Source organism: Dermacentor albipictus, chromosome 9 (genome assembly GCF_038994185.2).
Source record: "Dermacentor albipictus isolate Rhodes 1998 colony chromosome 9, USDA_Dalb.pri_finalv2, whole genome shotgun sequence".
NCBI lineage: Eukaryota > Metazoa > Arthropoda > Arachnida > Ixodida > Ixodidae > Dermacentor > Dermacentor albipictus.
The window spans coordinates 40,092,895-40,105,847 of NC_091829.1; the positions used below are offsets into that span (position 1 = coordinate 40,092,895).

General features: G+C 45.3%; 1 protein-coding gene across 1 annotated transcript in view; it reads left to right on the top strand.

The window, feature by feature from the left end:
* Positions 1 to 4,032, top strand: part of LOC135916491 (lysosomal protective protein-like) — a 31,778-nt gene extending 27,746 nt beyond the window's left edge. The window contains exons 10-11 of the mRNA XM_065449880.2: positions 1,053 to 1,145; positions 3,921 to 4,032. Coding sequence (XP_065305952.1) covers positions 1,053 to 1,145; positions 3,921 to 4,007 — 180 coding nt within the window. The 3' untranslated portion in view covers positions 4,008 to 4,032. The remainder of the gene's footprint in view (positions 1 to 1,052; positions 1,146 to 3,920) is intronic.
* The last annotated feature ends 8,921 nt before the right edge of the window (positions 4,033 to 12,953 follow it).

Below are 12,953 nucleotides of genomic sequence, written 5' to 3' on the forward strand. Positions count from 1 at the left end.
TTCAACATACTGCTCATAAAAAGAGTTGACGGTCTACGTAAAAAAATGCAACAAATTGCATTTTTTAAACTTTCCTCTCAAACTTTTAGTCGGATAGCGTGGCAATTTCTAAAGCAGCCTACGAATCTTGTACGATACTCCTGAACAGCTCTGTGGAAGCGAAGACAGGAGTGAATTCTTCGCCTATCCTTCTTAAAACTCATCCTCCCCCTCCTCTTCCCCTCCACCCTTTCCTTGCATCCTGTAACAGTAGTCTAATCTTCAAACGCTCTTAAGAGGAAGCTTTAGGATGGGATCTCCCATCGGAATACATGGGAACGGAGAGAACTTGTTTTTTTTTTATCTGCAAACACTGCACCAAATTTGACGAGATCTGTTGCACTTAAAGTAAACTGTTAGTAAACAGCGACTGTAGAATGGCGAGCTTGTTATTCATGCCGTAAACGTTTTTAACCAAAAATGTTTGAAATTAAAAAATTGTATAAGAAGACCTCAAGTATGAAGAATAAAACTAATTCCGGAATAAAAAACGATATCACTATTACGTACACTGTACCTCATGACGTATCTAAAACGAAAACGACCAATGTCTGAGTGGGCTCTTCGCAAAACTCTCATGCACGTTGAAACACTTTCACGAACGCTGTATGCTCATATATCAAATTTGTCCGCTTTAGGTGCTCTGACTGACGCACCTAACAGAAATTTGATCTCTTTTTGGTGGAGAGTTACGAATTTGAAAATTTCTCACAGTATGCCGGCCGCTTCGTTTTTTTGGCGCTACCGTTGTTTGCTGGGAGATGGCTAAGTGGACCGAATGCCGTCAACGTGCATCGAAGCGACTTTCTCTTTTCACATGTCCCAAAATATGCATCAGCTCCCTGTCCCCAGCGCCCACCTGGGACGAAGTACAGGTCACCATGCTGTAGGAGTATCGCGTTTCAGTCGATAAGCATTACCTTCGCAACCTTCGCATTATAAAGCGTTGAAGCATTAGTTTCGTTTATTTATGTGGAATTTTGCCTTGTGCGTCTCATTCTTTTCTTTGGCAGCCCACATCTCAATACAAGATGTGGCACGCTGGATCGTTTATCGCTGGCTTCGTGCAGACCTTCGCCAAGGACATCACTTTCGTCACCGTGAAGGTAATTTTTTTTGCAGTGTATTTTACTGGTGCAGTAATTGACACGTGTTGGGAATTGTGTCGATCGGGTCAGGTAATACTTTGCGAGGCTTGAGCGCCCAAGCAAAAGCCGTCATTCGCAGCAGTGTTTGGTAGAACACAGCCGAACAAGAAGCAGTTAAGGAATTCCGCTATCGCTAATATTCCTAGCACTCAGGCTTCACGAAAACGCGGACGATGTCTTGTGAGACAGGGTGATAAACGCAGGCGCAGGCAGCTACACAATGCGTGGCAACATGGTGAGGATAATAGGCAGTTCTGCCTCAGAAAGGCACAAAAGAGCAAACGAAGACGACCTGTATTAGTAAATTATGCCCCTACAATACCAGAAAAGAGACAGTTATCGTAAGAGAAGGCTTGTTTACGTAGGAAAGACTCAAAGACCAGTGACGCTGCCATCTTGAAGTTTTCGCATGGACCCGGCGTCATGTCGCGAAGTTCGGCTGCATCGGTTCGGACCTACTAACATTTTACCGAAAAAAATTGATTTCATTGTATTGTGAAAGAGCCAAAGGCTTAACTTGAAAGATTTCGCTAACTTCAAGGCTCCACAACGAAGAAATGTAGGAAAATACTTTTAAATTGGTGACGTCACACACATTTATAGGCACTGGGATCATAAAGGAAGACGGAACGTATTCTGCGACGATCAATTTCAGCGATACTATCGCCTTGGCCACGTCGCCTTCGCCATTGGCGCACGCGGAGTGGCTGTACTAGCAGAATCGGATGAGCCTGATTGGCTGGTTGAGTACTGCGTCATCTGAACGTTCACAACGAGCCGATCAGCGTACACCTGACGGTGATACTATCGCCGAGGGGACAGTGTTTTTTTAATTTTTTTTTTAAATTATGGGGTTTCACGTGCCAAAACCACTTTCTGATTATGAGGCACGCCGTAGTGGAGGACTCCGGAAATTTCGACCACCTAGGGTTCTTTAACGTGCACCTAAATCTAAGTACACGGGTGTTTTCGCATTTCGCCCCCATCGAAATGCGGCCACCATGGCCGGGATTCGATCCCGCGACCTCGTGCTCAGCAGTCTAACACCATAGCCACTAAGCAGCCGAAAATAATCGTCCCAATATACGTACCATGGTTGAGCGCTTTCTTTCTGTTTTCTTAATCAAGCTGTTACCGCAAAATTAACGAAAATAAAGATTTGAAAGCATACTTTAGCATTATGAACTAGTTAAATGTCCCATTACAGCTCTTTTCGATATTGACGATTCTACACTTTCTTGTACTGAGGAAATACGTACTTGGGCAGACAGATGATCTAAGTTCTACGAAAGCGACAACGTCCTTTAGAAGGGAAACTTTGACACTCCACGGCCCCAATAATCCACCGCTAATTTTAGAGCCTGTTTAAGCTTGGAAATAAAAAATAAATGCGAGGAAATGTTTTGCGGAGGCTTAGCGCTCTGTGAAAGGGAGGTAGAAATCCAGGTTCGCAGTCTCCGCTCTCTCGGTAGTCCCGTGTCTGTTAAAGTGTTTAAATTTAAACACCTTATGCTTTATACCATATTGAGACCTGGTGCTTCCTGGCGTTTGCAATTTTTAGACCGAATTGACTTTTCATTTCGATATGGCTTAGCAAAACCACTAAACAAACGCAGTGAAATTCTCCCTTTGTGCTTTTTTACCTTGGCATGCCAAAGGGGGAGTTGTGTCCTACTTTTCTGTTTCGTTGTATTTTAGCTTTTGAGAAGAAAGGGTGGGAGGTGGGGGAGGCACCAAAATGTTCGAGCTGTAGTTTCTAGGATGACATATTATTCTTCATTGAGTGAAGTTGGCTTTTTGTGTACACCAGAATCTTTTGAGCCTCGTGTAAACCTGCTGCCGGAGGTCATGTAAAACTTCTGGCAATCTTTGATATTCTAGTAAACGAGATGTTATGAGGTGTTTCGCGCATTTATGCAAGCGCCATTTGTCCGAGACGATTTACAAGTCCATAATAAATAGTAATGTTTCACATTTCTTAACGCGATAGCGCTAAGGGCTCCGTGTCGCAGAAAATGCGGTGTCGGCGTAGCTGTCCGTGAGCAAACATTTCCGTATATACCTAGGCATATGTATACACCACGCCTTGCTATATGACATGCGGTGTATGTGGGTTATGTTGCCACAACATTATATCACTAAAATTGCTCACACGTTGTCTCACATTATTCACAAAGTTATTCCTCGGTATTTTGAGAATGACAGCCCACAAACAATTGTCACGAAACAAAACACCGACAGCGCATGTCTTTTATATTAAATCTTCTCAGACTGAAATATTAGAAGTTAAAATCAATAACGGAAGCCTGAAGATGATGTAATATCTTTTCGGCGTGGCTGTGCGCGACCTTTGCGAACAGGCTTACGCAAGAGGCCGCGTTCCTACCAGAAAGCTAGCCTTCGTGCATGGCGTTCGCCGCCAGCGTTTCCGGGTAAACGTTACGGTTACATATGCTGCAGTTGCCGGGAAGCGTGAGAAGCAGTCAGACATCTTTGAATGCTATCGCATTCCACTCTTAAAGGCGAAGCTTAAGCGTCCTTCAAACAATGGGCAGGGAACTTTCTCACAGGCTACTTGGAATTCAGTTATACTCGTGTTACTAAGAGCATATAATGGAAGCACAGGGATATCGTTCTTGACTCGGTGATCAAAGAATTCAGTTGACACTTGCAAATATCGGATGGAACTGCAGTGTTGCCTTTGTTTCCTGAACTACTGCTTCATCACTTCAGGGTGCCGGCCACATGGTTCCCATGGACAAGTCTGAAGAATCACTGCAGATGATATCCAACTTCCTGTCAAGGCGCTCGTTTGAATAAAGGAAAATGTGTTTTCAGCGGAAAAGATCGATGAAGAAGCGGCGGAATAAAAAAGAAATTCACCGACGATAACGATAATCCCTAATGCAAAATTTTAACGCAGCTGCACACGTGTTTTCATTTCGTGGTTTATTGGCTGGCGTGGACAATCTGTCTCGTGCGGCACGTTGCAGACGGACGGAAGCGTCGCAAAACAAGTAACAATCAAGCACAACGAAAATCTGCTCGCCGGGTCAAGCCAGCTGCTTTTATACGTGACTGGTCGAAGGTTAAAGAGTAATCGCTGGCCCTTTCGTGATTTCCAGAAAGTGCTACACGAATCGCGTCGCGCACACGATCCGATTGCAAAAAGCTTTGGTGATTAGAATACGGAACTATCGATAACACTCAAGAGAATTCTGATACACGCAGGCGCGCCCTAGCGTGCGCGTGAACATTAATCTCGCAGTGAACTTGCCTATTAAAAACCTACCAGCTACGGCGGCACAGTGGCTATAGCCCTGCATTCGTGATCGCTATGTCCCGGGGCGATCCCCAGTCGTGAAGGCTGCGTTTTAGTCCGAAAGATCGCGTATTGCGCTTTGGGTACACTTCGAAGAACCTCCAGATAGTCTTAAATTAATCTGCAGCACCCCACAGCGACGTTTCTCATAATCCGCGTTTGCTATGGGCCGTTAAGCGTCATCAGATCTCCCCCGAAAAGCTCGTCGCGCTTGCGTCTCCCACCTGGTGTCGCACTCAAGACGGTATTCCAGTACACGCTAAAAATTTTCACACCCTTATGGGTGTAATGCGGGCGTACTTATCCTTTCACCCTTGTAAACACCCTTGAAACACCCTTTTATAACGGAAAAGGGTGTTCAAGAAAAAACACCCTTGGAAACCCCAGTTTTTAAATTTACACCCTAATTATAAGGGAGTAAGTGAACAAGCTTACAGTACATGAGAAATGAACATTTGCAGTTAACGAGTTGATATTGGATACATGAAACGCGCGCTACCTGCGCTTGAATCAGGTAGCTGGAATGATTAGATAGGGGCATCTAGGCGGCAGCGCACTGATTTCGAACAGCGTTCAACCAGCTTCAACCAGCTTCTAGCCACTGTCCGGGAGATATCACGAAAAGCGCCTTCCGAGGAGAAGGAAAGGTGCATATCAGAGGGTATCGAACAACTCCAGCATTCAGGACCTTCCCGTGGTCCCACGGAAAAGCTCATGCGGCCTGTCGTACGTTTCTGCGTGGACAATGACCTTGGACTTCTGCAGTCCGATAAGGAAGGTGGGTTTGTTGTCCTCCCGAATACTTCGTTTACTAAGAAAGCCAAAGAAGCTTTGAGCAAAAACTTCAAGGCTGTGTGCGTAAAACCAGAAAAAGTGAAAAGTGCCTTAGAGCTGCTAAAAAGGCTTAACCTGGAGTTGTTAGAAAAGACTGTTAAGAAGAGCAAGGGTGATGTACTTTCCGCATTTTTCACTGTAAAAACGCACAAGCCTGACTACCCTATGAGAACCATAGTGACAGAAGAAGGCTCATGGCAGAAGCCTGTTGGAAGGTTCTTGCAACGTTCCTTGAATGCCCTTGCCACTGAGGACCCATTCGGCATTGACAGTTCAAGGGTAGTGATCGACGCTTTGAGATCGGGAGTGCTAACAGCGAACACGGCATTTTCTGTGGACATCGAAGAGCTGTATTATTCTATTCCACATGAAGAACTTTTTGTGGCAGTGCGGGAAGCTATCGAATGCCAAGGAGAGACTTCTTTTCAAGGTAGTTGCGGCCTCTCGGCTGAGAGTTTTATGGAACTGTTGCTTTTTTATTTGTCGGCAACTTTTGTTAAATTCGATGGCAAGATGTTTTTACAGAAGAATGGTATCTGTATAGGGTCAAGTGTTGCGCCGATAATGTGTGGTATTTTCTTAGCGAAATTCGACAAGTCTTTGTCAGACGCCATTACCGATTACCGTGTTGCCCGGGTGTTCAGGTATGTCGACGATTTCCTGGTTCTCTTAAATATCAGACGAAGTGATTGTCTCCCTGATATCATTTGCAGTATTTTATTAGTTTTTCAGCATTGCTCTCGCCATCTTAGTTTCCCCCACGAGGCACCACAAGAAAATTCCATCAAGTTTTTCGATTTGACTCTAACCTTGCACCCTCAAGGTCACATTTGCTGGGCTTATAGTCCAAGAACTAAAAAGACGTTGCTACCGTACCAATCCGCTCACTCGAAACTGGTAAAGCGTGGCATAGCCTCTTTGTGCTTGTCGAATGCGGTGGAAAAGAGTTGTACGCATCTAATGCAAGACAGTGCCGCCCAGCAAGAAAGGAGACTGTTAGCGGCAGGCTACCCAAAGACTTTCATCACTGCAGTGGCTGAATCTGTGTACAAGCGTTTGAAAAAGAAAAACAGGGAGGATCGCGAAGTGCGAGACAAAATAAAGAAGAACTTGGTGGTCATGCCGTATGTACATGGCATTTCTCATCGATTGAAAAAATTGCGGCAAGAAACGACGTCAGTTCGGTTTGTTCTGCGCCTTGGAAGCTTGCAAAACTTTGCAGTAGGGTCTCACAGCACAGTTCGCGAAAGAGTACGTGCAATACCAAGCATGTTGTGAAGCACCGCACGTGCGACACATGTGTAGTGTACAGTATACCTTTGACATGTGGTAGAGATTATATAGGACAAACCGGTCACTGTGTCAATGATCGCATGCGTGAGCATGCAAATCTAATACCCACAGGCGCAGGAGGTAATCTTCCGCTGCATTGTAAGGAGTGCGGTTGTGATCCTATCTTCAATGACGTTTCAATCTTGGCGAAGGCGAAGACTCAGCAAGAAAGAGAACTGATTGAAGCCTATCGCATCTATAAACTTGGCCCCGAGAAGTGTGTAAGCGCCCCATCTGTGTTCCTAACCAAGAAAGAGCTTTTATTTCTTGATAACTGTAGACGTGTATAGATAAGGTGTTGAACGTGTTTTTGTTTTGTTGTGCCTGCGCATGTTCAGTACGGACTTGGGGGACGTCGTTTTCATGAATAAAGTTCAGTTGTTAGTCCAGCCACCTTCCTGTCTCTTTGTCTATGTCTGCCTCTCGATTTTTTCCTACTCTAAAGTTTGCTAGCATTCTCCTAGCATAACCATGTACCAACTAGCCCAACAAGCCACTCTCATGAACAAAAGGCTTGGCATAATTTGTGCGCACCCGTGCTTGTATGTGTGTGTGTGCGTGCGCGCGTGCGTGCGTGTACTCGTGTTTCGACTTTCTATGCATTCACAGAAAGCTTCGCTGTACATATATATATCCAAACTCGTTGGATCTGATGATGATGATGTGTGGTGTTTTATGGCGCAAGGGCCAGGTTTGGCCAAAGAGCGCCATGAGAAGTGGTAATGCTAACGGTGTATTGTGGATGGCGTGCACAATGAATTCCTCATGGTAGATGTGACATGGCTGTAAACGGGCCTAAAATCTGTCGCTGTGAGTGGCGTAGAATATTTACTGCTAAAATAATGACGCTCACTAGGTAGTGATGTGGGCTATGCCAATGGGCTTTCATTAAAACATGATGCAATAAAACATAGCAGTGACACCCGAGTTTCAAGAAAGCCCTTAAATGCAGGGCTGTTAGTCATGTGCTAAAAGTTACGTGGCCAAATGATTTTCAGGGTGTCGGTTTCGCTTAAGAAATTGAAAACTATTTGCAAATTAAAAAAAAACGGTTCATCGCTAAGAAAAAATGCGGGATGAAGATGTATATTTTCGAGATATGCTGAAGGGAAATACTTTTTCCTCTCTGTTTCTATTGCAGGGCACTGAATAAGAACATGGAGCACTGTCAGACTATTGCTGCACTTACTACATATTGGAGGATCGCCCCCAGTCAAGAGATAAGAGTGAGTACTGTATGTGGGGCCTATCCTTAATCGGCAAAGAAGCACTTCCTTGTACCGTGCTATTTTCCCACTTATCCGGTTCGCCAGTTTTGGCTTTACAATGTGAAGGTTATTCATTGTTTGTGTATCCCACTCGCTTTGCCAATGATTCCTCAATTTGCGGCGTAGAAAAGGCTTTGGGTCTGTAGCAGGGATGGGGATATTTCCATCTTTGTCGCTAAAATTTACTGACGTAGCGCTTTCGTCAGCAGCTTCGTTGCCTCTTGTAACTTTTTGAACAGGTACCCAGCATATAACAATCACTTGATTGCACATATATAGGGAGCACAAAAGAATGTACAGCTCACTTAGAATAGCGTTCTTATATTTTTATGGTCTAAGTAGGGCTTTGACTACACTTCATGAATCGGTAAACACAACAGCCCTAGCAAGGTTTGTAAGTGTTATATTTGAATAATCGAGAGTATAGCGTAGGCTTCCAATGTAAACATTCTTGTGTGTCGATTTAGTGCCCCGGATACTGAAAATGAGGGTCCCAGAGCTGCGTAGGAAAGTCAAGTAGGGAACTTGCAAGCATTTGTATAGCATTCTGAAAAGGAGTACTTCTCCTGATGTTCACGAAAATGGAATTCTATATGTGCTTTTAACGCCCGCTTAGATATTTCTACGAGAAAAAAAATGTCGCATTCAAAGGTCTGACATTCCAACGTTAGGGGAATGCGAGTGGGTGCCATTAGGACATTCTCTGGGACTAAGACACCTGTTTCTTCTGCCAGTGTTATCAAACGAAGGTTCAATGGAGCCCTAATAGCTGTGCGGTTACGAAATAGCCTGGAAGTAGCCACGTCACGAATAGAGGAGTTACATGGATTCTGCACGTCTGATTTAACCTTGAGAGCATAGGTACAGCTTGAATATGTCCTTTGGAGATGTAATGACCAATCATTACACTCTACATACAGGCTTTTCACGGGACTTGTCCTAAAAGGGCCTGTAGCCAGGCGTATACCTAAGTGGTGAATGGGATCCAGCATCTTCAAAGCACTAGGTGCAACTGAGCTATATACTATAGCTCCATAGTCGAGGCCAGGCCGTATAAGGCTTTTGTAAAGGCTCAAAAGGCATCTCCTCTCACTTCCCCGATATGCGCGGGACAAGAGCTTCAGTAAATTCATTGTCTTCAGAGATTTCGCTCTCAGATACCTAAAGTGAGGGGCAAGTGTTAGTTTTGATTCTAAGATGATTCATTAAAATTCATGTTCGTGGTTGACAGATATCCGCTGTCCATTAATATAGATAGCAAGGTTAGGTAGTATACCTGTCTGTTTCCAGAATAGAACGCATGTGCTTTTTCGGGGTTTAACTTAAATCCATTCTCGTCAGCCCACTTAGACATTTTGTTTAGGCTACGCTCTACATGTCGTTCACAGATAGAAATATTGAATGATTTAGACCCTATCTATACGTCATCCACATACACTGAATAAAACATCGTTCGTGCTATAACCCTACACAGGGAATTCATTTTTACGATGAATAGGGTGCAGCTTAGCACATCACCTTGTGGCACACTTGTTTCCTGCGTAAATGGACGAGATAACATATTACCTACCCTGAGACGGAACGTACAATTGGAAAGGCAGCTTTTAATCACGTTCAACAGGTTGCCTTGACATCAATAGCAGCCAGATAACGAAGAATTCCAAAACGCCAAATTGTGTCGTAAGCCTTCTCCACATCTAAAAAATACCGCTAATAAAAACTGCCTGTGCAAGAAGGCATCTCGGATATTCGCCTCCATGCGGACAAGGTGATCTGTTGTAGATCTACCCTTCCTGAAACGACATTGCAGGGGGTCTAGTATTTTGCTGCTTTCAAGATAATGAATTAGGCGTCTGTTTACCATTTTCTCAAAGAGTTTGCATAGGCAGCTTGTCAGGGCTGTAGGCCTGTAGCTGCTGGCGCAAGTCGGATCCTTACCCTCTTTGAGAAGAGGAATTCTGACTGTTTGCTTCCAGGCAGTGCGGTTGTAAGGTTCATTTTTATTTCATTTTAGATCCAGAGGCTGTCGTTCCGCTTATCGCTGATATCTTTGGAATGTATCTGAGTAATGGGATGAACTAGAAATGTACTGAAAATGTGCCCCTAGAGAATCGGCTTGGTCCTCAGTAGTCTCTCCTTGTGTGTTTACTAAAGGCAGAGGATGAGTTTCGCGGCCTTTTCTTTTGCTGACCCTATTCCAGGTTTTCCGTTCGTCTGTATATAAATTGATGCTACTGTTGTATTTTTGCCAACTTTCCCGTTTAGCACGGCGGCGTGTTTCGGGAAAAATGATTCTGGTCCCAATCGTCCATTTAACGTGTTAACCGGTGTCTGTGCATGCCACGCAAATAGATATGCGGAGAAGGGGCTCTTTCAAGACACTTTTTTTTGGTCGAATAGAGGTCATTCTCAGTACATTATTCAATTTTTCGGGAAAAGTTATTCTGCGCGCAATCATTCATTTAACGTGTAAACGGTGTCTGTGCATGCCACGCAATTAGATATGCGAAGATGGAGCTCTGTCAAGACACTTTTTTTTTTGGTCGAACAGAGGTTATTCTGAGCACAATTTTAAATTTTTCGGGAAAAATTATTCTGTGCCCAATCGTTCATTGAACGTGTTAAACGGTGTCTGTGCGTGCCTCGCAATTAGATATGCGGAGAACGGACTCTTTCAAGACACTTTTTTTTTGGTCGCACAGAGGTCATTCTCAGTACATTTTTCAATTTTTCGGGAAAAATGATTCTGTGCCCAATCGTTCATTTAACGTTTTAAATGGTGCCTGTGCATGCCACGCAATTAGATATGCCGAGAAGGAGCTCTTTCAAGACACTTTTTTTTTGGTCGCACAGAGGTCATTCTCAGTACATTTTTCAATTTTTCGGAGAAAATTATTCTGTGCCCAATCGTTCATTTAACGTGTTAAACGGTGTCTGTGCATGCCACGCAATTAGATATGCGGAGAAAGGGCTCTTTCAAGGCACTTTTTTTTTGGCCGCACAGAGGTCATTCTCAGTACATTTTCAATTTTTCGGGGAAAATTATTCTGTGCCCAATCGTTCATTTCACGTGTTAAACCGTGTCTGTGCATGCCACGCAATTACATATGCGGAGAAGGGGCTCTTTCAAGACACTTTTTTACAACTACGCAGGCTCAGAAGCGGAGCTGCTGCAGAAGCTCCAAAGCACGTACGTGGGAGAAACGGTGGCCCCAACCACCACACACCAAGTTACACGGGACCGGCTAACCTCGCCCTTGACGAATCGATATCGCTCGCAGAAGTATAAGCTGCAGCACAGGCTTTCAAGAGGAACACTGCACACCCGGACCTGATTGTGTTACAAATCCCATGATCAGGAACCTGGGCACGTAAGCTTTGAAGAACATAACGCAGCTCTTCAACGATACGGCTTGAAAAATAAGAGGGACCATACCACCTGAATGGAAAAAGGCTGAGGTCATTCTAATACCTAATAATAATAATATATGGGGTTTTACGTGCCAAAACAACTTTCTGATTATGAGGCACGCCGTAGTGGGGGACTCCGGAAATTTTGACCACCTGGGGTTCTTTAACGTGCACCTAAATCTAAGTACACGGATGTTTTCGCATTTTGCCCCCACCGAAATGCGGCCGCCGTGGCCAGGATTCGATCCCGCGACCTCGTGCTCAGCAGCCTAACACCATAGCCACTGAGCAACCACGGCGGGTCAGGTCAAACAAGTGCGGAACAACCACAGCGGAAGCCAGGTCAAACAAGTGCAGGAGCTTAAGATGCTAGGAATGCTAATTCAGGAGACAGGTAGCGTATTCTCAATGCTAGACAGACTCAAACACACGACCAGGAGCGTAGCGAGACTCATAAGGAGAATCGCCCGCAGTAAGGACGGCATGAGAGAGGGCGACACCAGGAGACTGGTACAAGCCTTCATCATTAGCCGTATTACGTACGCTCTGCCATACCAGCCTTAAAGCGGATGTGAAGAGGAGCAGACTCATACGCACGGCCTACAAAGTGCATTTGGCCTCCCCAACTGCACTGGCACTGAGCATCTGCAGAGCTTGGGTATTTACCGATGAACAAGCCGCGGCAGCCTTGATCTCGCAGAGAGAGAGGCTCAACTGGATAAACCGAGGTAGACCTTTACTACAAAGGCTGCACTACCCTTTGGCACCCTAATTCTGCAGGGAGGAGACGCAACAAATACCCAGAAAATAGAGGGAACGCATACACGTAGAGCCAATACCCAAGAACATGCACCCCATGGTTAATGCCGGCCGCAGACGAGCGAGAGCGGCTGCACTCGAACGGTTACGCAGCGACCTAAACACATGCTACACAGACGCAAGTCCCTACCCCTGGAGGCAGGGAGCATTTACTGCGGTCGTCATTAGAAGGCAACAAGCGATCACGTAGGCTACGACCCGCACCAAGAGCACGACCGTGGCAAGGTGACAGCCATAGCACTAGCCATACGAGCGGCAGAGGGCAAGAGGTAATCTGCACATATTTTCCCGGATTCCCAAAAAGCTTGCAAACTGTTTCTCAGGGGCGTCCTCCCTCGGAATGTCCAATCAACCTTCGAGAAGACCACGTCATCACATGGTGTACCGCTCACGAAGGTGTACAGGGAAACGAACGGCGGGTGGACAGCCCGGCTCGAGGACTAATTTTTGGATTTACAAAGACGCGCCAGACAGACAATGGCGCCGCCCCAACCTTAACTGACAGGCTTGCAATCCAGGAGCTAGAGACGGCTGCACACAAACAGGTACCTCACAATACACACTCTTAGCAAAATACAGCCGCCCCAATACGATGACTGCTGTTCTTGGTGTGGCGAAACACCAACCCTCAAACACATCAGTTAGCATTCCAAACGAAGACCAGCAGAGGGTAACTCGCCCCTCGTCGCACGCAACGATATTGAAAGGTCGTGGGAGGTTTGACTTGCCAGCCAGGACCTGGGAGGGCTGCTTGGACCAAGCCGAACGAGCCGCTAGAGC